Source organism: Lissotriton vulgaris, chromosome 6, assembly GCF_964263255.1.
Source record: "Lissotriton vulgaris chromosome 6, aLisVul1.2, whole genome shotgun sequence".
NCBI classification, from domain to species: domain Eukaryota; kingdom Metazoa; phylum Chordata; class Amphibia; order Caudata; family Salamandridae; genus Lissotriton; species Lissotriton vulgaris.
The window spans coordinates 8108444-8133673 of NC_141694.1; the positions used below are offsets into that span (position 1 = coordinate 8108444).

At 44.8% G+C, this 25230-nt stretch overlaps 1 protein-coding gene across 2 annotated transcripts in view; it reads left to right on the top strand.

Moving 5' to 3' along the window:
- The first annotated feature begins 220 nt into the window (after positions 1–220).
- The window catches only part of PPP2R5D (protein phosphatase 2 regulatory subunit B'delta), a 273958-nt gene continuing 248948 nt past the window's right edge, over positions 221–25230 (top strand). For both annotated transcript variants that reach the window (XM_086925820.1, XM_086925821.1), the window contains exons 1-2: positions 221–366; positions 9617–9694. In XM_086925820.1, the coding sequence (XP_086781946.1) occupies positions 340–366; positions 9617–9694 (105 nt within the window). In that variant the 5' untranslated portion in view covers positions 221–339. The remainder of the gene's footprint in view (positions 367–9616; positions 9695–25230) is intronic.

Consider the following 25230-nt stretch of genomic DNA (forward strand, 5'->3'; position numbering starts at 1 on the left):
CCAATGAGGCGTTCCCGCCCGGACCGGATGGTGAGGGAGGCGGGGCTTGTTGCTAGGCAGGCTGCGGTTACTGTGCGTTCCTGCTGTCATGGCGGGCGGCGCGCGCAGGCGGCCGGGTGGGTGCGTGCGTGCGTGCGCGCGTCCGGCGAAGCGCGCAGCGTGCGTCCGGCGAAGCGCGCAGCGTGCGTCCGGCGGGGGCGCGCTCGCCGCCGACGCCGAAGGGAGGAGCGGCGCAGGCGCGCCCCCCGCCCCCCCCAGTGCGCGTGCGCGGCCGAGCCCGAGACAGACGGAGCGCGAGACCGACCGCGGGAGCGCGAGACCCGGAGGAGGGCGAGAGACATGCCGAACAAAACCAAGAAGGACAAGGTGGGGGCCCTGAGGGGGGGCACGGGCCGGGGGGGTGAACTTGAGCCGGCCCCCCTGGGAGGAGGGGAGGGAAGAGTCCTGTCGCCCCCCCCCCCACCCCACAGGGAGGGGGGCCCTGTCATGCTGGGGGGGGGGGGGCGAGGGCTGGGGGCACTCAGGGTCGGGGGCGTGAAGGATTCCCAGGGGGGGCAGTACGAGTCTTGGGGGGCGGGGGCTGCCAGGGTGATAGAGCTCCTTCATAGGGGCCCCCCAGTGCTCCCAGAGGGGAGGGGCCCCTCTTGCATCTGCAGGGGCCCCTGGGGTGGAGAGTGTAAACAAGGACTGTGTTCACGAGCCCTCTGACCTTGTGGCATGCCCCCCTCTTTCCACCCCCCTCCCCCCCCCCCCCATCTATGGAGCTCCCCTCACACCTGAGCATGAAACCCACCAGGGGCCCCAGGGGTCTGGAGTTTTATAAAATATCCACTGGTCCAGAGATCCTTTGCGTCCTACCTCCACCTGGCCTTGTCACAGCCCTCGTGTCCCATTGATGCCATACACTGACGTCACACCAGGGCACCTGGAGGGGAGGGGGTGCTCCTGGAGGGGTGGGAGGCCCTCCTGGGGGAGACATCTGCAGGGCCTCTCCTCGTCAGCTGCATGGCCCCTGGGATGGGGCCCTCTGACCACCCTGGGCTGGAGAATGTAACCAAGAAGTGTTTGATTCTCGAGCCCTCTGACCCCATGTCACCCCCCACCCCAAGCTATGGAGCTCCCCTCACACCTGAGCATTAAATCCACCAGGAGCTCCAGGGGTCTGGAGTTTTATGAACTATCCACTGGACCAGAGATCCTTTGCTTCCTACCTGTTATGTTAATTTCGATTTATATAGCGCCAAATCACCGACAGGTCTCTTAGCGCTTGCTTTGGGAACCCATCCTGGCTTGTCCTGCGAGATAACCCCTACTGGGCATCCCCAAGGTGAAGACCAGGCATCCCATCGCTGTAGGGCTGTAATGGAGATTAAGCAAGCTATTGCCCAGAGTTGCAGACTGTGAACCCATGATTCGAGTAGGCACCGAGGCAAGAATTATCAAGTCTGTGGACATTTTGAGCTCAAGACCCTGCCGCGTCGAGAATTGAACCCTAGACCTGGGTCTGACCTCTGCATCAGGGTCTGCCTCCTCTAACCAGTGAGCCACACTTCTCCACCTGGCCTTGTGTCACAGGCCTCCTAATGACATGCAATAACGTCACACCATCGCCCCAATGACGTCACAGCCAGGGCTCATCGCATGCCAGAGTTTGGATTCACCAAGGCTCTGATCTAGGCGCGGTTTGTTCTTCTGCTGAACACTAAAAATGTCCGAGGACTATTTCTGCCAGTAGTAGAATATTCCCAGGTCTGTTCATGAAGGGCATCTAATGACATAAACCTTCTGGTCCCAGTAGCCCCCTGAACATGGCAGCAATTTGGCTTCCTGGAGTCCAGGAGATCCCATTGCACCATCTAAGGGTACCATTGTTTCTTACTATAGTTTCTGAGGAAGAGTCTTGCCACATTCTAAGGCAGGCTTACACTAAATCATTCATTGCATTTCAGATGCTGTCACTGGAAACAAAACCTAGATATTATTTCTGATCCAGTGACCTGCTCCCAACGGAGGATCATCCGCCCCCTGAGTCCAACCTTCCCTGCTACAGCATATTTGATAAATGTTCGGTCAGTCGCGTCCTCTCCCTGGGCCAGCACCAGACTACTTACTGACTGGTTTATGATTTACAACTAGACGAACTCTGCAACGTCTTGTGAGACTCAAAATATTTTGAGCCTAATTCTCCGAGTGATTAACACAAATAACCCAGAGTTAAACTTTCAAAAGTTTGTTTTCACTCCTGAAACAATTATGTGCAACAAACTGTTCTTGTGAAAAATCTACTCACATGGGCCAGAAGATGAAAGCTGGTATTTCCATGGCTGGAATACCCAGTGAATTTACGCACTCTCTTATATGGGCATACACAGACTCCTCTCTAGTCCATTCTCTCCATGGAAAAGTTTGGAAATGTACTTCTAAAAGAGCAGGAGTATTTTCTTTTTATTTGTTTATTTTTTTTAGTGCTACTCTATTCAAAAATAAGTCCTGGGAATTATTTTTCTCCGTGGGGTTAAACATTTCCCTGCTGTGGAAATATTGAAAACATAGTTTCTTATGGGAATTTACTCTTTCTTCAGTCTTTTGCATGAACAAATGTGCAAGTGAATATTTGCTGATGTAAAAACGGATATTCAAAGAAATATTTGCTAAGAGTATGGGTTCCACCCTACTTCTGCAACCTTATGTAAGTCATAAATCTGCTCCAGGGAAAGGTCCTTCCACTGTATCACTCTAGGGGTTTTCATTAAGAATGGAGCCAGCATTTCCTTTCTTTAAGCATGTTACCCACAATGTTTTCTCGCTGAATATCCGTTTTTTGTTTTTTTATAATACTTCCATGCATGTTTTATTAGTTGACAGCTTAGACACAAGATAATGAAAGTGGTCTGTTAAAATTATGATGTATCTTAGCAAAACTGCTGCTGATTTCCCTTCTTTTTTCCAATTGCAATTATAATTTGACTGTTTTTGCATTGAAAACAACTGCCAATGGTGCTTCCATTCTTCAATGCATAATTCTGGGAGCATTATGAATAGCCATGAATAGTTGAACTTAGCGAACATGTACATTTTTTTGCTTCAGAATCAGTCATAAATGCAAGTTAAGCGTACTGATAATTTGATTTCCTTAGAGCGCCAACCCTGCTAGTAAACGCTTGACATTGAAGAAGAATCAAAACAATTTTGAACATCTTATACATGTGAATGAATATAGTGCCATAGCAGCAGGCAATGGTCTTTCCCACTACTTATTACATATTGTAAACTGGCAGGAAAAGTGTTGCAAGGGTTTCAGTCTGCTGTCCAGTGGACAAAATAAACATGAAAAAAGTACAAAATAATGGGCACAGAATCTAAGGGCCGGCTCAAGCTCAACCTACTACACTGGTGCCCAGCCAAGTCGATACTTTAAATGAACAAATAAGATTCCTAGGGAGCTATGGTAGTTGTAAGACCTCAAATATGAAAGCTCTCTCCCCCCAAAAATGTAATTGACATTTTATTCCAGGCTTTTTGCTTAAGAAACTAGTAGCAAAGCATTTCCAAAGATAATTGTTCCATGCGCTATTTTCAAATGACTAACAATTTTCAAAGAACATTATTCCATTTATTATTGTCAGAAAAAAAGAAGTCAAGATTTACAGTGTTTCCACAGAAGTCTTCCAAATCAAATTATTTTGAACACGTTTTCAGCCAGCACGTTTCGCGGCTGTACATGCCTCTTCTAAAAGGCATTTCAGTGTTGTATGTAATGTCTCATTACAAATGTCTTAGAATATCCTTCCTTTTGGTTTCGAAGTCCACAAATTTGTGAACAAAGTTCCTCAAATAACAAGTCGGAAATGTGACGACAGTTAGCTATGGGTAATTTCTGCAAAGGTTTCCTTGAATGCGTCTTTCTCAGTTCATTTCCCACTGCATTCTCTGTTTGACTATTCTATAATAGTTATCTGCTCCATTCGTGCCTTCCCACAACCTTAAATAAATTGAATAATGTTCTTTGAAAATGTTTTATCATTTGACAACAATGTATGGAACAATTATCTTTGAAAATGTTTTGCTACTAGTATCTTCAGCAAAAAGCCTGAAATAAAATCCATTGAAAAGTTACTTTTTGGAGTGTACTTTCATATTTGAGGTCTTACAACTACCATAGCTCCCCACAAAACCTGTTTGTTTAGTTAAAACATGAAAACAATAGGTCATGGCCACTAGGCAATACGAATTCCACATCCCTGGAGATTTCATGGGAACTCCTGAACAAACTTGTGTCTACGTAGTAGTGACTTAGTCATTGACCGACTTCTGTAGAAAGTTAGAACGGAATAGACCTTTTTCTTCTTTGGAAAGCCATATAGACTGATGTATTATATCCAACATGTCTAGGAGCCATTAACTGGCAAAGGATTGACATCAAATGAAAATGGTTTTATGGAATGTCTCGTGTACTCTACAGTTTCAAGATTGCATTCCTTTCCTTGTTATGGTTGAAACTGCAGGAGCCCAAACGTAACCATTTTTTTTTGGTTCTTTTCCCCAAACAAAGTCTGTGGGTTAGCTGTATGTGTACCGTGGATTTTAACTGAAAGGGCTGGGGTCAGATTCATTGGTGGCGGTTCACCTTCTGACATTCGTAACTCGCTTCAGCTAGACACTTCACGCTCCTTGGTAGAAAGTCCACTTACCGTTCATTGCCTGCGAACACAGATTTCTAACGAAGGACTTAGAAATGCTAAGGAACACTAGCTAATGTTTTGATTCCTAAGTGGTGGTTCAATCACTGTTTAGAATTTATCTACAACACCATGCAGTGTTGTTTGCAGGGTGCAAGCAGTTTTCTGATTGACGGCGTCTTTGGAAGTATGGCTTGAGTACTCTCCGTGATATGATCTGTGAGTAGCGATACTACTCAATTGCTGGACCTGATTTACCAGCCCGTTAAAGACTGAATGAATATTTTCAATTTTGAGAAACTACTGTGGACTTATATTATGGGTCCCTTTTAAGAAATTTGCACAAGCTCAATTAGACTCATATCGGAAATCACATTAAGACGACGGAATATATCCTCTAAACTAGAATTCTAATTCATGATATCTTTCTCTGATTCGAAAATGATATGATGATGAGCTGCATATAATATTTCTGCCCTGAGGAAGTCATTGGGTGCCCTTCGCCCAGGACGAAACACGTGTTGGCTGTTTGGCTACACTGGATGATATCAAGATGAATGGATCATCCTGTAGAATTTGTGATATGATTGATCTGCACAAAGAATATAAAGAACATTTTGTGTAAAGGCTTTATCTGGAGGACTTCTTTGGCTGAGATTCTGAAAATATATACTTTTCTATTTCACTGTATCTTGTTGCTCGGGGACCAATTATTGTTTATAATTCACTGTTTCCTGTGCTGCACAGGAGATTGTTTTGGGCACGTTGGTGGCCGTTGCCTGTGAGTTCCCTGGAGCAACTGTCATTAGTAATACCTTTCTCTTTACTCACTTATTAGTTTTGCGCAAGACATTACCCAGCCACGCCTCTCTATCTCATGTTATCAAAGTCTGTGGGTTAGCTGTATGTGTACCATGGATTTTAACTGAAAGGGGTGGGGTCAGATTCAGTGGTGGCGGTTCACCTTCTGACACTCGTAACTCGCTTCAGCTAGACACTTCACGCTCCTTGGTAGAAAGTCCACTTACCGTTCATTGCCTGCGGAACACAGATTTCTAACGAAGGACTCCTAGAAATGTTAAGGAACACTGACTAATGTTTTGATTCCTAAATGGTGGTTCAATCGTTGTTTAGAATTGATCTACAACACCATGCAGTGTTGTTTGCAGGGTGCAAGCAGTTTGCTTGGTAATCTCTCTGAATGAGGCAGTACTGTACGATACCGTCAGGGCACATAGTGTACTAAGTGGCCTTTGTAACAGCAGGTCTGTGAACTTTGTTTCCACGGTCATTCCTTTGCTGCAGCAACTTCAGTACTTGTGGGGTACATGGTGTGTGTGCTTCCTGGCCGGTAATGTGCTGCAGTGGGTCTAAACTTTACTTCCATGGTGTGTTTTGTTTAATGCAAGGGTAATCGCAAATGTTTACTGGGCGGTCGGGGGCACAAAGTACTGTCTGTGGGCCGCACATATGCCAGCAGGGCGAAGGTTGGGGTGATGAAAGGAGGGCGTAAGGGGACGTGAAGCAGATGCATGGTGTGAACCACAAACCGGCCCTTCACATGACTCCTGCCTGCCACCAACGCTCTTTTATCATGCACCAAGAATTGAGGTCCAAGCATTAAACTCAATTGTAAAACGTGAGACGGAAAGAGATACTCCTCCGGTGGCTGAACTGCAAAAGATGAAACCAGAAAACCTGGTATCAGTCGTCTTGGCTTCTCCACTGGACCAAATTATGTTATCCTAGGCAATTGGTTAGGTTCACTTTGCTTCCTTTTTCTTCATTACCACGTATTAGAGCCCCTTGAAATAAATGCACAAGATCAGGTTGTGTGATGTACAAAACCCTTTCCTGTGTTTTATTTACTATATTATGATGATCCAATTGTATAACCACCTCGGCTAAACACAAGGTGTACCTGACAAATGACTTGCCTCTTGGTTCACTAAAGGCATTGTTTTCAGAATGGGGGTGGCATAAATATTTCCAAGAACATGTTCGAAAATTATCACTGCTAATAAAGGCCTCTCAGTGCAGTGATATAATCTGGTCTACTAAGGAAAAACGCATATCCAGCTAGATGACAGACTACATTTATATTTGTAAATATAACACTGCATGTCTTACCGTGATGCTAAGATGGGTCCTTTCACACTTGTGAAAGAATTTCCGTCCTGAAGAGACCCAGCTAACGATAGAGGGTCGAAACGTCGTTGACTACTTACAAAGGATAGTCCACAACACTAGAATATTCTCTAGAACACATTATTTATTCCAAAATTGCAATGGACATCCTTTAAGTCCAATAAAATATTCCTTGTTTTGAAACTGTCACTTAACTTTACTCACCTGTTGGTTATGGTCACTCCACTGGGGTCACATGAGTCTCTGCAAAAGTTTACATTTTTATTTTTTTATAATTGTCCATATTTTATTAACGTTGCAAAGTAAAAAGCATTTGTTTCGACTGAAGTGAGTGTTGAATAAGAAATTTCGTTGGGCTGTTTCTCTCTAGTCTTATGTGATTCCTGCAAGTCATTAACTAATTAAATATAAATTGAGGAAGCAATTGAGTTTTTGAACATATTGACTGTATCAATAAGCTTTTTTTGCTTAAATCACTGCAAGTTGGTAGGAACTTGCTGAAAACAAAAAATCCTTGGACTTAAATGAGTTCCTTGTGAACAATTGTGCCGAAGCTGATGATATTCTCTAGAGCCGAGCATTTGGGCCGAAAACTACTATGTGGAAATGTTAGTGTCCCTGTATCCTGGACTCAAAGCTAGTATGGTTTCTTAGGCGAGCTTCCTCTATAACAGTCCACGCTTGTTGGCGAGGGGTCTGGACAATCCTTTGTCATGTAACCAGTTGTGAAAGTTGGTGTGCTAGGTGATACTCATATTTGATAGGCGCAGGCCTCCTAATTCAGTCACAACATGCAATTTGGTGGATTTAAGCATTAGCCTCCTGCATGAATAAAGTCTTTGTTGCGCTTGTGCATGTATTTAGTATGGAATTGGAGATGGGTAAGAAAATTAATTCTAGCTAATAATTGTATCTTATTACTACTACCTTTATAAGCATTGGTTTCTAGGTCCAAAGTAACTCTGGTAGGGCTGCCACCTAGTGAACTCATTATCTGTTTGTATTGGAGGAATAAATAAATAGTCTGTGATCGTACCCTTCAAACATCCTTTGATCAGAACCTTCCGGCATTTGTAACCTGCTACTACCACTATTGCATCTCTGGTTTATGGTAGAATTTCACCCTTTGCCCAGGTAATCTTCTATCCCGAAAAAGACAGTAGTTTTAATCAAGGCGAGCAAGATAGGTATCGAGGCTCCGTGGTCCCTTAATGTGAGATGGTCATCTGCGTATAGCAGGGCCTTGGAGACGGCAGTCAAGGTTATGCCCCTCTGATGGACGTGGATTGCCGTGGCAGCTGCAAGGGGTTCCCGTGGCAATATCCATAAGAGAAGTAGGGAAAGAGGGAATCGCTGTCTTGTGCAACTGCGAGCAGGGAATGTGTATGAGAGAGAAACCCCCTACAGTCGTTTTGAGCTGAAGCGCTCATTGTATAGCAATTCGACTTTGTCCATAAAATTGGGGCCTGCGCTGGACCTTTCTAAGGTCCTATGAAATATCCCCATTCATTGCTGTTGAAGCTTTTGTTCGGCACCTAACAAAACGCAACAGTATTTCGACCTTTTGCGACATATATGACAGTGTTGCGTGGGCCTGTCATGTGGGTATAGGTCTCCATTTTCAGTACGGACTTTACCTTTTTGTAGTTCCTCTAGTGAAGAGAATGTACAGTAGTTGTTTCATTTTGAAGTATTCTGTTGCTTCATATTTGTTTTTCCTGGTGAATTTATTCCGTTAATTGCTTGTCTTGGCAGGATGGGTATGCTAAGACTAATGTTGCTGGTTGACGATCGTGACACTGACCCGTAATACATTCACTATTCTAGGAGATACCACTATTTTCCGTTGATTTAATTAGTGCATAAATTCAAGGTTGATTGTTTAATTAAATTCAGCGAGTGCCAGGATGTAAAGCAATTAGTCACAAACATGTTCATTCCTGTCTTGTATTTGAACAACTGTGGCCCATCGGTAGCTGTGGTGCTTGCAAAGATAGTTCACTGGTGTCCCTAAGCAGTAACAGAAGCCCAGTGCTTTCATGTTTCATAACCTGGCTGTACTCTCTGCTAACAAATTGACCACTAAGGCTGATCACACTCATGTAGCACCGATCGGAAGTCTCCGTTTTACGAAAAGATTTGCTCACTTCCTGCAGGCGCTCCGTTGGGGTGATCGCAAGTGGTTGTCCATGTTTCTGTTCAGCTGTCTGGTTGTACTCCAATTCGGCTCAGCTTCAGTGCATCACATTCTCCCTTTTGGCTGGCCAAGTGGGATAGTGTCTTCCAGTGGCTGAGCTTCCTTTACTGGCTGGAAAGTGAGCGCTCTCTTTGCTCTCTCTCGCCACTTTGGATGCCCATGGTCTACCCTAGACCAGGTTGCATACCGCCTCCCTCTCCTATACTGCATCTTACATTGTTTCGGCCAGGGCGAGGTGCATGCGCTCCCCACGGTGTTTCATGATTCATATTTAAAGAATCTGCAAAACCACAACAAAAACTGTTGGGACTAGAGGGACAAGAAGAGCCGCGACTGGAGCTGCCATCTTGATTATGGTCAGGCCCACCTCTGCTTCACATTTGTGATTTGTTGTGTCACTATAGTAAATCATCATTTAGCAAAGATCGCCCTAAATCTGTTGACCGGTTTTACCGTTGATTTGATGTCTGTAATTCTGTGATATGTTAAAATGATGTCTTCTTTTAAATATAATACTTTTATTTGGAAGAATGATTATTGTGTGATGATTGAGCAGTGGAGCTGTAGTGATCAGAATATTGATCTGTTGCAGGAGCCCCCCAAAACTGTGAAAAGCAGCCCGAAGAATAACAACAGTGGAAAGGATGGTGCTGTGGAAGCGCCTGAAGAGGTAAGAGCTAACCTTTGTTTGAAGCCTGATGCTTCCAAGGGTCCAGGGCTAAAGCTGTTTTAATGATCTGTTCACCTCTGGTCTGAATTAACCAATATAATCCTGCATGTGAGCAGTGGGTCAGCTGAAAGTTTACTTTCTGCTTTTGACTGCCTGTAAAGGATCTTTTTCCAGGCATTCCAAGGTGTCCTCATTGTCACCCTCCCCAGGCCAGGAAGGTGATCCACAGCGGATTGTGGTAGCTGATGGCTCTGGGAGGATGCTTCAAGCACCCTTTTAACTGCAGGTCTTCTGTTTGCACGTTTTATATCATATCTTGACTCTTATAAGCATGCAAAGGAGTTTATCCATTTCTGTATGGCTGTGTGGGATTCCAAACGTAAGGAAATTCGGATTCCTCTTTTTCTGTTCTGACTACAAGTGTTTGTCTCAACAGGGTCTGGTGATACCACGTTTCTAGTCTAAACAAGTATGAAACCTAGTCTGACTATGCTGTCTTAATGAGATCAATATAGAGATAATTCTAGCAACTTGAGTCTATCTTTTTTTTGCAAACAGACTGAACCTAACCTTTGCACAGAGTGTCGTTGAACAGTTGTGGCATTATTATTTGCGTGTTCTTCAGTGGTTCGGCTGTAACATGAATGCTAAATTAGCTATAAAATAAGTGAATGTGGTACCTGCTTTTTCACTCTTATCATTGTTATGGTGCATGATTGTGCCCTAAACATCATGTTTTGGGACTCTAACAGTCTGTTCAGAGGTAGTGATGCAACAACTCTGAATGAATGTTAAACTGTGCAGATAAATTAATGGGACGATGTGACACCACTGCTGTCAATCCCAGTGACCATTGGGAAATGAGTGGTGGATCCCAAATACGTAAACCAGGGCAGCTGAAGTTTCTAAACCTTAGTTTAGAATATTAGACCGTGCTTATCAGGGGTGTGGAATTTTTAAAAATTCTACCTGTCCAGTGGACAAAATGTTACTGAAATCCACTTGTCCTGTAAAAATATCCACTTGCCCCACCTACTTCCTAAGTCAGACCGACTGGCACAGAGGACCCGATTCACAGAATGAACTTAAGACTCGATCCTAAACTTACTACTATTTTTGGTATTCACAGAATGAACTTACTACATTTGCCATTCACAGAATGAATTTACTACTTTTGGCATTCACAGAATGAACTTACTACTTTTGGTATTCACAGAAGTTAGGATTTTGTCTTAAGTTAGACTGAAGTTGGACTGAAGTTGGACTGAAGTTGGACTGAAGTTGGACTGAAGTTGGACTCCTAACTTAAGTCTGTCTTAAGTTTGTCTTAAGACAAACTTAAGACAGACTCCTAACTTATGTGAATACCAAAAGTAGTAAGTGCATTCTGTGAATGCCAAAAGTAGTAAGTGCATTCTGTGAATACCAAAATAGTAGTAAGTTTAGGATTGAGTCTTAAGTTCATTCTGTGAATCGGGCCCTGAGTTTGGCTGTATTTTCATTGAAGCACCAGGCTTCACGTGCAAATCTGAATGTGCTGTGCACAGGGATATTACCTTTCTAAACACATTTGTTGCGCTTGTTACTTTTACTGCAGGTGTGTAAACGTTGAGTGTGCGCTGCACACACTTTTTAGCCAGTTTACCTGCAACAGATTTTTATATGTAGAGAAATAGCAACTTGAGACAGAGTATTAACTGGGAATTTTTGTTGTAATATTCTGTGGTTGTCTTAAATTGTTTTGACGGACCGGTGCCAGGTTATAATCCATTCCAGGCCCGACTGATAGTAGTGGTCCTGTGGGACTAAGTCTTATGTCCATGGGCAACAATACCTGCATTTCTCGAAATGGCTTGTGCGCTTTTAACAGCACAGGCATTTAGCAGAGTTGATATAAATTAATGGGCAAGTATCCTTACTTTATCAGTGCTGCTAAACCTTTAAAGGAAAAAGGACAGTGGAGCACTTCTGAGCAGCAGATTGTATTGAAATTGGACAGTTTCAGAACCTCTGAGCATGGCTGCTATAATTGTAAGGAGAGAAGTTTTGGAGTTGGTTGCTAAGTTAGAACTGTTGCTGCTATTACAATTTGCTCCCATTTCACGTCCCCGGGCAGGTGAGATAGGGTTATTATGTTGTACACGGTTATCAGTGCATGCTCCTCTCATACAAACCACATGCACAGCACAGGTAGTAGCAGAACAAGATGGCAGAATTACCTCTCCGTGCCTCTGGAAGAAGGGTCTGATAGCTATGTGCTACAGAGTATATTTGCGCCAGACATCTACAGCAGGTGCAGTAACTCACCAAGTAAACATTGCACATTATTTGATCAGTTATAACCTGTTGCAGCAGATTACTGACCTAATGCCCCCCCACACACACACATTTCAGTGAAATTTCATCAAACAGACTGTCTATATATGCAAGCTAACATAAGGAGAGGATGGACGGAGCGCTGAAACTTTTCAGACACTCCCCCCCCAGTCACAGATCTGGGATGAATTCATTATAGTTCTTTAGCTCACTTTGCCACCCCAGTTCAGACACAGCTATATGCAAATCAGTCTTGACCCTGCGCCTCATGGGAACAGTCCAGCCCGAACTGCCAAGCCATGTCTTCCCTGAACCGAAAACAAGCATCCTCGGACTGGTTTCAGGCAAATATCCCTCATCATCCAGGCTTGCTTGAATCCAGTGTCAAAGTGAGCAAGGGACCCACGTCTGGGCATACCCTGCCAACTGAGGGCGAACAAAGCAAACACAAGCTCATGATGGACGGAGCGCTGAAACTTTTCAGACAAGCCCCCGCCCCCCCCCCCCCTCCCCCTCCAGTCACAGATCTGGGTTGAATCCATCATCGTTCTCTAGCTCACTTCGCCACCCCAGTTACGTGCAAGTTGAAATAAGTTTAAATGGATTATTGTGTACTTCAAAGAACGTTTCTTAAAAACGGTACAAAGAGTGAATTGATGAGTTATACTTTCTAAACTTGCACCCCTTAAAAAACGTAACTCCAACAATATTCAACGATTCAAGTAAAGCTCAATGGCTTGTACGGCTCCTTCTGTGTTTTATGTGCAACCTGCTAATCCATTTTATTTACTTGTGCGGTTTACTATATAGTGCTGGTTGTTCACAGGCTTGCTTGCCTGCCCCACCATGAGTAGCAGTCATTTTTCTTTAGGCCCAGGCTCCCATCACATGAACACCACCTTTCGCTCATGTCTGCTTGCTTCTATTAGCGAGTAGAAAAGAGAAGTGCGTTATAACCCATTTATGCCGGTCCTTGTAAATGCATGCCACCACACCCAAAGAACTAACATGCTTTTTTTTATGGTGTTGAAGGGATGGGGTATAAGGACCAGTGCCCGGGTGCAGCGCTAAGAAATACAAGCTGTGCTGTGTGGCACTGTTATTCTACCTACTTCCTAGTTCCCAATCCACTGGTGCGTAAGAGTCCGAGAGAAGTGTAGAATAGAGCAGTGCACAGTCGGATGACTGTATTCTCCTTGCCCATTTCGTAGTGAAGAGTGGGAGGTAATGGCTGATAGCAGAAAGAGCTATTGGATGACAGCAGAGAGCTAGGCCGACATATGGAGACTCCTCTCCTAACCTGCATTCTCCTCACAGGGAAGGATGCAAACGTGTTGTAGGGATCTACATTGTCCTGCTACTTCGTGTGCAACTTTTCGAGTGCTCTAGGATCGAGTGTGTGCCAGGTTTGGGGGTAAAAGTACAGGCAGGCTTCTTTCTTTCTAAATTCCTTTCTAGTTGTCTGTTGGACAAAACAGATATGAAAACGTCTTGCCCTCAAGAGAAATGGACATGTCTCGGGTTTCAGGCGATAGAAATCCCTCATCCCTGCTTATCTTCTGACTTGAGATTACTCTTGTCTTAAATCCCCTTACCAGCTGCACGGATGTTGTTCTAGCAATGTCCTTTGATGTGACAATGCAGCAGAACGCTGATCTGTTACAAGTGATGTGCATGGAGGTGGGAGACTTCCTCACGAGTAAATTGCTGCTAGTAGAAGACTTTTCAGTAACCTGGAGGCAGTTGTGTTCTCAAGGGACAATGCAGAATATTACACGCGGTCTGCAGTGACTGGCAGTAGGAGTGCAATAACGTGGAGTTGTATCCGCTTGACGTGCTTGGACCCCTGTTCTTTTAATCATTTTACTCTTTTTTGTTTTGTTTTGTCTGTAGTTAAAACAAAGGTCTGTTTCCTAAAGTATGGACCTTTAATTGGGTATTATTTGATTGCGATGGTCATAGGTTAGTGTAACCTTTAACTGCCTTCTGAATAAATCCTTGACAGCCTGACTTTAGTTCAGCACGAGGGGTCCAGACAAAATTGGGAGGCGTTGCAACTTTTGAGTATTTCAGAAGTGCCCAGAACTTTGCTACTCTGGTTGTATTGGACTTATTCACTTAAGCCCTGCCCAGTAACCACATGCTGCCTCAGGACTTGGATAGTATACCTGATCTGCATTGAGCTGTTCACTCCAGGGCAGGAAGAGGGAAATGAAACTGGACTGCAGGAGGGCAGTAAGTAAGCATAAGAACATGTTTGCATATGGGGAGCGCGAAGAACAATTTTAGGTGCAGTGTGTCTCATTCCGTCTTCTTTCAGTCTGTACCCTTCCCCATACTCCATATATTTATGGAGCCTTTATCAGTTTTGTAATCTTCATTTTGCAAATCTTGATATTTTCGAGGCTGGGGAGGTGTATGAGAGTCCCTAAACCTTTAAAATGAGTTGTATTCCAATAAAGATATTGTGTAGTCCAAACATTTAGCTTCAAGTCCATGGATTGGGGATTTGAGGCCGGCAAATTGATGGTGCTAGGAAATAGCAAGTTCATAGTTCTTTGTGTGTCCATCAGACGTCTGCCATTTTATGTTCTGTTAGTGTAAATGTTAAGTGTCAATTGACCTTGTTCGCATGTTGTGGTGTTGTCACACTGGTGTGTTGGATTTAGACTTTTCTTTATCATATATCAATATCAGTATTAGCTGCCCGAATTAACCGAAATTCCAGATGCCCCCCACACACACCAATGCCCCCAATGGCCAGACCATTTCTTTCTCTGGACTGCCGAGTCCAGTTTCAGAACAGGATTTGTGCAGGAGCTCGGCGACCGTGCAGCCACCGCTCACCAATACCCTGAGGTCCATGGTCTGCAAGGAATATGGGGCTGGTTTCTTTTCCTCCTAAGAGAGTATTTGTTCTGTGATATTATATGGAGCTGATCCTCAGTGACCTTGATTTTCTTGCAAAAGAGAAATGTTGTAGTGGTTTTTCTACTAGCCAGAAGGCTCAAAATCGAGAAGATAGCGAAGACCTTCAGAATAGCCATTGGTTTCTTTAGAAGAAAGAGATATGATCATGTCTTTCGAGGAGCCAGGAATAAAACTTTAGGGATGCAGACATCCAGCAGACATCTTGACCAAAGTGACTTGTGGTTGTGAACTCCAGTGAGGCCTGCTGCTTACCTATGATGATGTAAGATGCTGAGGGAGCTGCAATTGTTGGAGATATATTACGCACCTGTAGCCACTGTGCTGTCTGAGAAAGCGAAAACACCGACTTAACAGCCGATAACAACTATTCGAGGCAGATGGAGCTCTGGGTCCTCGCACAAATGAAGGGCTGCTCACAAAGCCCGGTGTATTAAACAAGCAGAGCATCACAGATTCCCTGCACATCCCCCCTGCAAATTATCTGTATGGAAAATGAGGCAGCGAACTAAATGCCCACATAGAAAGGTGCTAGACTTTAACTTCAGAATTTTGAAACGTTTCCGTGTAAGTGATGTTTGGAAACCCTCTGTGTCCAAGTTTCCCCCATAGCAGTGGTAGTCTTATTCATTCTTTCTTCCTCCTGTGTGCGATCCCACTGGTCGCATCCAAACACATTTCTTGGTGTTTGTTACTTAAAAAACGGAGCATTCAGTCATTGGATATAGGTCCAAACCAGCACTGTCCCAGGGGACCTTTCCGAGCTTGGACTTGAATGGATTATAGACTTGGAACCTTCTTATAGGTTTATCCTTCTGAACTGGCAGGTTGAAGGTCTGAGCCCTGAACTTATTGAGCAAGACTCATTTTTTTTCTTGGAAGTAATCTGATGCTTTTACTACTGAAAGTTGGAGTATAATGTTTTGAGATGCCAGTGTCCGTCTTTGTGGAGTTGAGAGATGCTGGAAAATCAGATGATTCTCACTACTTGTGAGCTCTGGCACTGGAAGAAGGTTGGTTCTCTTGATGGGAGATCAATATTCTCCTTCAAGGGCATGAGACGGGCATTCATGGGAAGGTGTTCTAAACTCCCACAGAAAATCTAGGTAGACGGTAGAACGTGTTGAGGCCTAGACAATAGGTTAATCTCCTATTAAGGAGATTACGTCCCGGAGACCTGCAACGTCAACAAAGAAAGGACCAGAAAGGAGCAATCTGGCACACAGAAGTTGAACGCAGTAACATGGGCTGTTGAGTCGGGGAAGCTGCAATTGGTAATTGTAGATCATGGGAAGAGGAAAGGAAAAGCAGACAGACTGGAGAGGTTCCAGACTTGATATGGTCCATCTAAAGCGGGGTAGAAATCTCCTGCCTGTTGAAGGAACCAAGCTATCCTCCAATGAAAAAGTAGAAGTAGTCAGGTTGTAAAGTGTTCGCTTAGATCATCAGTCTTCAAACTGTGGGGCGTGCCCCCCTGGGGGGGGCACAGCATCCCCTCAGGGGGGGCGCGCACTCCACCCCACCACTTAACCTTCGAATTCCATTGTTCCTTCCAGAGGCCCATTAATTAGGCTTTGTGTGTCGCGGGCTGCTGCTGCAGCTCGACCTGCTCTGGGCTCGTCTGGGCAGTGCCTGGAGTCTTATCTCCGGCACGCCCGAGTTTTTCACAGGTCTTTAAAGACCATGTGCAACACATGTATATCGTGTCCCTCCCCTGGAGCATAATTTCAGTCTCCCTGGTTATAAATAGCTCTCAAATTAACATGTTCATGTTAAAATAAAGACAGCAGCGTTCAATAACAAGACAATTGTAACTTTGCAATAATATAATTTCCTGTGTAGAAGAGTGCAGAGGTTGTTTATAATGGGATTGTATATTGCATTCAAGAGTTACCTGCTCCAAAAGTTCATATTTTTGATTTTCTCAAGGGCTGCACATACTGTTACTAGTCTCATTACTGAAATCTTGTGGATATAAACGGTCGCGGCAGCTGCTTGAGAGTAAGATACTCCCTTTGGCACCCGATTCAAATTTTATCCCGCTCCGAACTTGGTAGGATCCCTGCGCCGTCTGACAAATGCAGCCAATGCTGCCACTCCGATTTTCATTTGCTTCAAAAACTATATCAAATCGTACAAAGGTTAAGGTCTCACCAAAAGAACTAGCATCATGTAAAATAAAACACCTGACCCCAGACAGTATCTTTTTATGTAGTATTTTTTGTTCGGGCTTTTGTTTGACCTTTACTACTGTTTCGATGTTGCAGGTAAAGGGACAGGACTACGTGTTTAACGCTTTACCCAGGCTCCACTACCTCAGTGAATGGACTTGACCCAGCTTCAGAGCTGAGGTGAGCCTGGTGCTTCCTTAAACATTCGTGTCCATATTTCACCCATGTTCCGATGTGTAGCCATCTATACACCTTGTGTAATTGACCTGCCAGACACGAGTTGAGCGCTACTAAACTTGATCACTTTTTTGGGAGGGTTCCATATATCCAGCACTCAAATGACTTTCATATTTCAGTATCCTAATTCACCACTAAACCTTTATGGGTTTCCGGAGTAGCGTTCTAATCACCCAAAAAGCGCTTTGACGCCTCGTCAGGGGTAAGCGCTATATAAATGCAATTACAATATTTACATACCTTTTGTAAACTGGTTACAAAGGCTGTTTGTTTTCTGGTTCGAGTACCCCATGGGCCCCCACTCTGCCTATTTCTTCCATTTGGATTTTTCTTTTTACTACCTTAGTGTGAGAATGTATTTAATTAAAAGAAATATATAAAGTAGGGTTACAAAACGAAAAATGCCAGCCATGTGTTGTTTAAAGAGCCTGCAAAGGCCTTGTCTTCACACTAAATAGGGTTATGAATAAAATAGTATGTATACATTTGCAATGTGACTTTTCAATCTTTGTTTTCTTTAATTATCAGTAATGGATCATTCAGGCAGCCCTAGAACACAATTAAAAATGCCTTCTGTTCAAAGCATGCACAGATAAGTGCTGAAAATAAGCTTTAGGGGACTGGTTATTTTTGTACCAACTGGGACCGCAATATTATGTGCTGGCAACCCTAATCACAAGACTGGAAGTTTGTTTCAGGATGAGCACAATATTTATTTCCTCCCCCCTTGATCCCTGGACATTGTATAATGCCATAAAAGCAATAGTGTAACTTGATTAACTTCAGCTGTGTCTGGGAATGCAACCTGCATTCAGACAACTCACTCCTCATTCTCGCACTATATAAAACCGCAACAAATATATTACAAACTTTTGTGAGCGATCCCGTTTCCGGGTACTGCTCAAGACTGGAAGTGGAGCACAACCTAAGGTTTGCAGAAGCAAGAATCTATCCACACATTGACTGTCTCTGTGGAGAAAAACAGGCACACCAAAAACCTGTGTTTTGGGAATGTTTTTACTAATCTATCCTAAACGTTGTGTTTTATGTGAAAAATAAAGCACCAATGTATTTTTTTGGGGCTCTGCAGGAGGGAATGGTCATCAATGATGCAGAGTACCAGCTTCCAGAACTTCTTTGTCAGGTGGTGGTGGGAGGGGGGGCCTCGACATGTACAAAGGTTTAGATGGGGGGGGGGCTCAGCCGACAAAAGTTTGAAGACCTCTGGCTTAGATTGAAGCAAAAATGATACAATCCCCATCTGAGGGGAGTATCCTCTTTCAGGTGCAAGTCTGTGTTTATGTTAAAAATGCAACAATCGTATTTCTTTCTCTAAGAGCGGCCCTGTACACAACCATCTGTGGTCAAAGCCATATTCGGTAGCAGCATAGTATAAAAATACACTTACAAATACAAATAGGATCAACTTTAAAAGGGTCAAATTAATTGTACAAGATAGAACTTTAAGTACAGAGGCGATAATTAGCATTGAAAAAGTTTCTTTAAAGTTACAAGTGAGGGAAACCCTGGTTGAGAGAATTACTATTTAATATTTTTTTTATAAACTTTAAGGGCCACATACTGTGTGTGAAAGGTTTTCTTGGGTAACGTGGCATTCAGAAAGCTTGCATGTCTAGGCAGAGAATGTTCATATTTGTGGTAAACCATAGGCCACCTGGACCATTGCTGCCAGATCTGTTGGATGACAGGGCAGGGGTCCTAAAGGGTCTTTAATAGGCTTATATTGAATCCTTCAGGGAGTAGCTCTTTTTAACCAAATAGGATGAAATGCTTTTGTGCACTAGCAGCCACCTTAAATGATTTTGTGAAGCCCATAAGAAGAGAACTTATAAAAGGCACTCTGAAAATAATGAGGGCCTTCACTACGTAGATCACAAAGACTTTCTTTTTCAAAGAACGTTAAAAGTAGACTGTAGTAGTAGAAATTGAGAAGTTGTGGTATTAAAGATTTTATGAAAACAAATGAATCCACTGTACCACTGGTGTTTCGCTAGAGTAGAGAGCCAAAATGCTGCGTAGCTACTGCTGGCTTACTGAGCTCACGGCTGTATGACATGACCACGCATGCCTTTATCACACATGCTTTCATGTATTGCAAGTATGTTCAAGGTTAAGTAAAACATAGATATATATGTACACAAGCTTGTGCGTGTATGTATATGTGTGTATATACATATATTTTGTGACTTAATCTTAAATCTTTTTTGTGGGGAGGTTTAAATTACCCATACTACCCTTTCACATTACCCACCTTAAATATATACTTGCCATGCGTGGTAAAGGCTATTTCCCGAGCTCGCCATCAAGAAATAGACCACCCCCTCCTGTCTAAACCCCCTTCCCTGGGCTGTCTGATTTAATACTGTAAGACACTCTTCTCCAACCCCCACCCCCTTTCTGGTCTGTTCCACCCTTGTTATACAAGTTACCAGCCCCTTGTTGCTTTTTAGCTAGGTTTGTACTATACAATTGACATAAATGCCGGGTGTGTACAGCGAAGTGAATAAAAATACTCCTTGGAGTGACTTTGCCATTTTGCATTTAGGTTGATGAATGCATAGCTGCTAAAGCCCCGATGTCCTCTCTTCAGTGACGTTGAGACATTTGTACAGAAAGAAGAACAAAAGATTACACCATGCAGGGCCACTCCTGTCCCAACACCCGTTCTGCAGCTCCTCACTCCTGGGCTCTATGGATAGTTGAAGACTCTGCTTTCTTTATTCATAGGTACCTTAAATTCCTCACATAGGTTTGGGAACTGGATTACCAGTGTTGGCCCTCCTGTTAATGGTGTCATTTTTAGGTTTTGTTTACAGACCTCTTCAAGACCTGTTGTTTGTAATACATTCAAATACACACATATAGTGGCCTTTTGGTCACTCCTTGCTCTTCATTGGCTAGCTATGGCTCACATTTCCTTGCTTGTTTATCCGCGGCTTTCCTCCCTGTTTGGTTATCCCACTTCTGGAGCATTTCTTCTTTATCATCGGATTGAAAGGCTTTTGTCCTTCCACAGTTTACATTCAGGGTGCAACTTTTTCTTTCGGCACTCTGCACCTGTATGGTGTGTTTTCATTCACTCCTCGCCCACTCCACACTCTGTGTTGCTCTTACACCCCACAGCTTGTCCGCTACCCACCCCTGTCGATTCCTCTTAACTTTATCTGGTTTAAAAGAAAATGAATACTCCCCTTTTGTTGTTTCCCCACCCCACCTTGCTCGCTGCTCGATTTGCTTCCCCATCCACCACTCCTCTGTTGCTCCCCTGTGCTTTATCGTTGTGTTATTTCTTCACTTTGTACAAGGGATCGATAGCTAGAGTTTGCTGCCAGGACACTCCTTTTGAGGTCTCGCCAATTCTGCTGCGCTGCCTGTTGTCAACCATATTGCAAGATTATCAAGAACGTGCAAGGTTTTGGATTGCTTACTATTGGTTCGATCAATCAGTATTTGTATAGGGCACTCATCACCCCAGGGGGTATCCAGGCAATGCGTGGGGTCTGGCTTATTTGAAAAGCCAGGTCTTGAGGCCGCTCTTGAATTCGGCGAGGGAGGTAGAAGTTTGGAGGTGCCAATAGGCGTGCCTTCTGGTTCGGTGCTATGGGTGACGGTGACGAGGGCCAGGGAGGCAGACCGCAGGTGTCTGGTGGAAGGTAAAGCGGTGGCATCTCTTCTTGATTGGGAGCCTGTGAAGGCTACGTAATGGGGGGAGCGGGGGATGTGGAATCGTCTGGGCAGGTCCAGGATGGCTCTTGCTGATGTGTTCTGGACAGTTTGGAGGCGCTTGAGGAGGAGGATGGTGGTTCCTGCATAGAGGATGTTCCCATAGTCGTGGTGATGAGGACTTGTGTGACTATTCTTCTGGTGTCTGTTGGGATCCATCTGAGGACCTCCCTGAGCATTCTGTTGGTGTTGAAACAAGTGGAGGCGACCAAGTTGACCTGTTGTCTCCTGGAGAGCTCGCTGTCAAGGATGGTACAGAGGTTGAAGGTGAGGGTGGTGGTGGTTGGAGCTGGTCCAAGTATGAAAAGCCATCAGGAGTTGTCCCACGGTGAGGGGAGTCTTCCGAAGAGGAGAACTTCGGTTTTGTCAGAGTTGAGTTTGAGGCAGTTGGCTCTCATTCAGTTTGCGCAGTCAGTCATGGCGTTCATGAAGTTCAGTCTAATGGTGTTCGTGTCTTTAGTGAGGGAGAGTATGAGCTATGCGCCATCTGCATAAGAGATGATGTTGAGACCGTGGCAGTGGTGTCATGTAGATGTTGAACAGTGTGAGGCTGAGTGAAGAGCCCTGGAGTGCGTCGCAGATGATGCTCTTGGGGACGGAGCTGACAGCTGGAGGTGGATTTTCTCAGTGCGCCTGGTGAGAAAAGTCGTTTGAGGGTGTTGCCATGGATGCTGATGCAGTCTTTGGATGAGAGGTGGTGGGAGACTGTCGAAGGCCGCTGATAGGTCGAGGAGGATCAGGGCTGCTGATTTGCCATGGTCAAGGATTGCTCTGATGTCATCCGTGGCTGCTTTAAGGGCCGTGGTTTGATCGGAAATCGGGTTGGGAGGGGCTGAGCAAGTGGTAGGATTCCAGATGTAGGGACTGTAGATGGCATGTGGAGAGAGGTGATCCAGAGAGTTACGAGGCTAAGGGGTGACAAAAGTAAGTGAAACTGATGACATTTATACAGATTGTCCTGCACCTGAACTACCTGTTTGCATGTCTCTAGGCCCACATTTAGGTGCTCAGTTGTAGACCAGTGACTGCATCTCCTGTTTCTTTATTAGTTAGTACAGTTGAATTGAGTCAATGTCTTTGTAATTTGTATCCATAAACATAATCTGTCCGATTACACCGTGAAATACACAGTATGCCCTATCTTGATGGGACAGCGCCTTTCTTTGAAAAGGTTAATTTGGACCCAAGGCCATTGCTATTAGCAGATCATCTTGTTTTCTTATTAAATTCCTTCATCCACTCATGACTTACTTAAGCAACCCTTCATAGACATAGGTATTTTGTGGACCTTAAGTCGGCTGTATTAAAAAAGGTTGCTACTTTAAGTGTTAGATGCGGCTGCTTGTCTGCAAAAAGGTGTCCACCTAGGGCTTGGTTTTCCATGGAATCCAGGCTTGTTTGGCTCTCCTTGAGTATTTTATGTTGTACTTCCTCACATCATGGCCAGGGCTGCAGTGCTTTTTTGAGTGAGTGGAAAAGTAATTGAACTTGTTCATAGATCATTTTGTTGATAGATCAGTAAAATTCCTTCATTTAGCGAATATTGACTTGGTCGAAACTTAATGCCAACTTAGCTCAGTTGAAACGGAATTTGAAGCAGGGTCCATATTGTGATTTGGCCATGTGTTGTCTGACCTTGAATATTTGTACAGTGAGATTATGTCTTTCTGAAGCTGGATGCTTTTAAGCAGTGATTTTGTTGCCCCTGTGTCTAACGTGTTTTGGTCTTGCAAGGCTCAGTGACAGCATGGGAAACTGTGTTATCTATACTCTTTTGAATCATAACTTGCACTGCATTTTTATTGGATTTCATCTTGTCTATAAACTTTAAATAATGAAACCAAATTCCAAATTACTTAATTCCTTCCTCACCGTATCACATATAGGTTCTCAACCTATGAGGTGTAGGGTTTTTGCTGCAATTTTACAGTATATCTACGGGTGTCCTATTGTCCTTGGCCCCGTCATTAGAATTGGGGCTGAATAGCATTTTCACAGATCCCTTTCCACAGGACACTTAACAATGACTCCATGTGCCTTTCCCTGCATTCCCATAAATTCTTTGTTCCTATTATTAGATGGCCATTAAGTGTTGGCCACATTCTTTCGTACTAGTATCTACAGCAAAGCCTCTGCTGTGATGTCTGTGGTTTCTTCCTCTCCAACTCAGCAGAGGTACTTTATTGATGAGTTATTCTTTTTGCGGCATGCCTGCGAGTGGCACGCCTTTCTTTAATTTCTGCGTCTGTGTGTGCGCTTCCATGGTTGTGTTGCGGAACGCTTGAGATAGTTGCAGCCATTTTGTTCAAGCCTTTCTCTGGCTTTGACCAAAGATTCTAGTATCCCATACAGATGCCACTACTTCGTTACTCACACACCCTTTCACCCTCACACACCCTCTCACCCACCCTCACCCACCCCTACACACCCTCACACCACCTCACCCACCCACACCACCTCACCCTCACACCCCGTCACACCCTCACCCTCACACACCATCTCACCCTAACACACCATCTCACCCCTCACACCCCCTCACCCCTCACACCCCCTCACACCCCTCACCCCCTCACCCCTCACACCCCCTCACCCCTCACACCCCCTCACCCCTCACCCCTCACACCCCCTCACCCCTCACACCCCCTCACCCCTCACACCCCCTCACCCCTCACACCCCCTCACCCCTCACACACCCTCACACACCCTCACCCTCACACCCCCTAACCCCTCACACCCCCTCACCCCTCACACCCCCTCACGCCTCACACCCCCTCACCCCTCACACCCCCTCACGCCTCACACCCCCTCACGCCTCACACCCCCTCACGCCTCACACCCCCTCACGCCTCACACCCCCTCACGTCCCCACACCCTCACTCACCCTCACACCCTCACCCTCACACCCTCACCCTCACACCCTCACCCTCACACCCTCACCCTCACACACCCTCACACCCTCTCACCCCCTCACCCCTCCTCACGCCACACACTGCTGCACGCCACACACTGCTGCACGCCACACACTGCTGCACGCCACACACTGCTGCATTACTCATACTACTGCCCGCCTCACACTGCTGCCACCACCACATCACTCAGACACCACCACATCATTCAGACACCACCACATCACTCACTGACACCACCACATCATTCAGACACCACCACATCACTCACTGACACCACCACATCCCTCACGGACACCACCACATCCCTCACGGACACCACCACATCCCTCACGGACACCACCACATCCCTCACGGACACCACCACATCCCTCACGGACACCACCACATCCCTCACAGACACCACCACATCCCTCACAGACACCACCACATCCCTCACAGACACCACCACATCCCTCACAGACACCACCACATCCCTCACAGACACCACCACATCCCTCACGGACACCACCACATCCCTCACGGACACCACCACATCCCTCACGGACACCACCACCACCACATCCCTCACGGTCCCTTTACAGAGTATAAATGGTGGCTTTTAACCTCTCACATGCCGTTGCATAGCTGCAGAGCAGAGCCCTGAACTCTGGTATGAGGTCTGAGTTTAACATGTGTCTCTCCTTGCTGCCGGATGAAAAGCAAGGCTTCTGCAGCTCAGTGCCCATCACTCAACATAACACTGCAGACCCCTCAGGCTGCAAGCACCAGTCCTCCAAGTCTCCTCCAGCCGGGGGACCAGAGATGCTCTAGCCCTGGTGCCAACAGTGCTTTGCACAGTGGAATACGCAAGACACGCAGAAAGCATTCCAAGTGACCACAGCAGCAGACAGCCATACCAAGCCAAACATGCCTTCGACATCTAGGGGGTTGTGTAGTTAGATTCACATTGGAATTAATCCTGAGGACTGAAAAATATTGAAAAAGATGTCCTACTAGAAACTGGTTTATATCCCGTGATGCTTATGTGATTATATAGTTATATATGAAAAATTCAACCACTACGAATACTGCACCGTCTGCACTTTGAATATTTACCTGTTGCCTTCTTTTCATTGATTTGATAAGAGAGGCCTTGTTTCCGTAGTTTGATACACTGATTGTGTTGGATTTATAGCATGATGTATTCCTTTTCAAGGTACAATTTCTGTATGTTAATCTTTGAATTAATTTC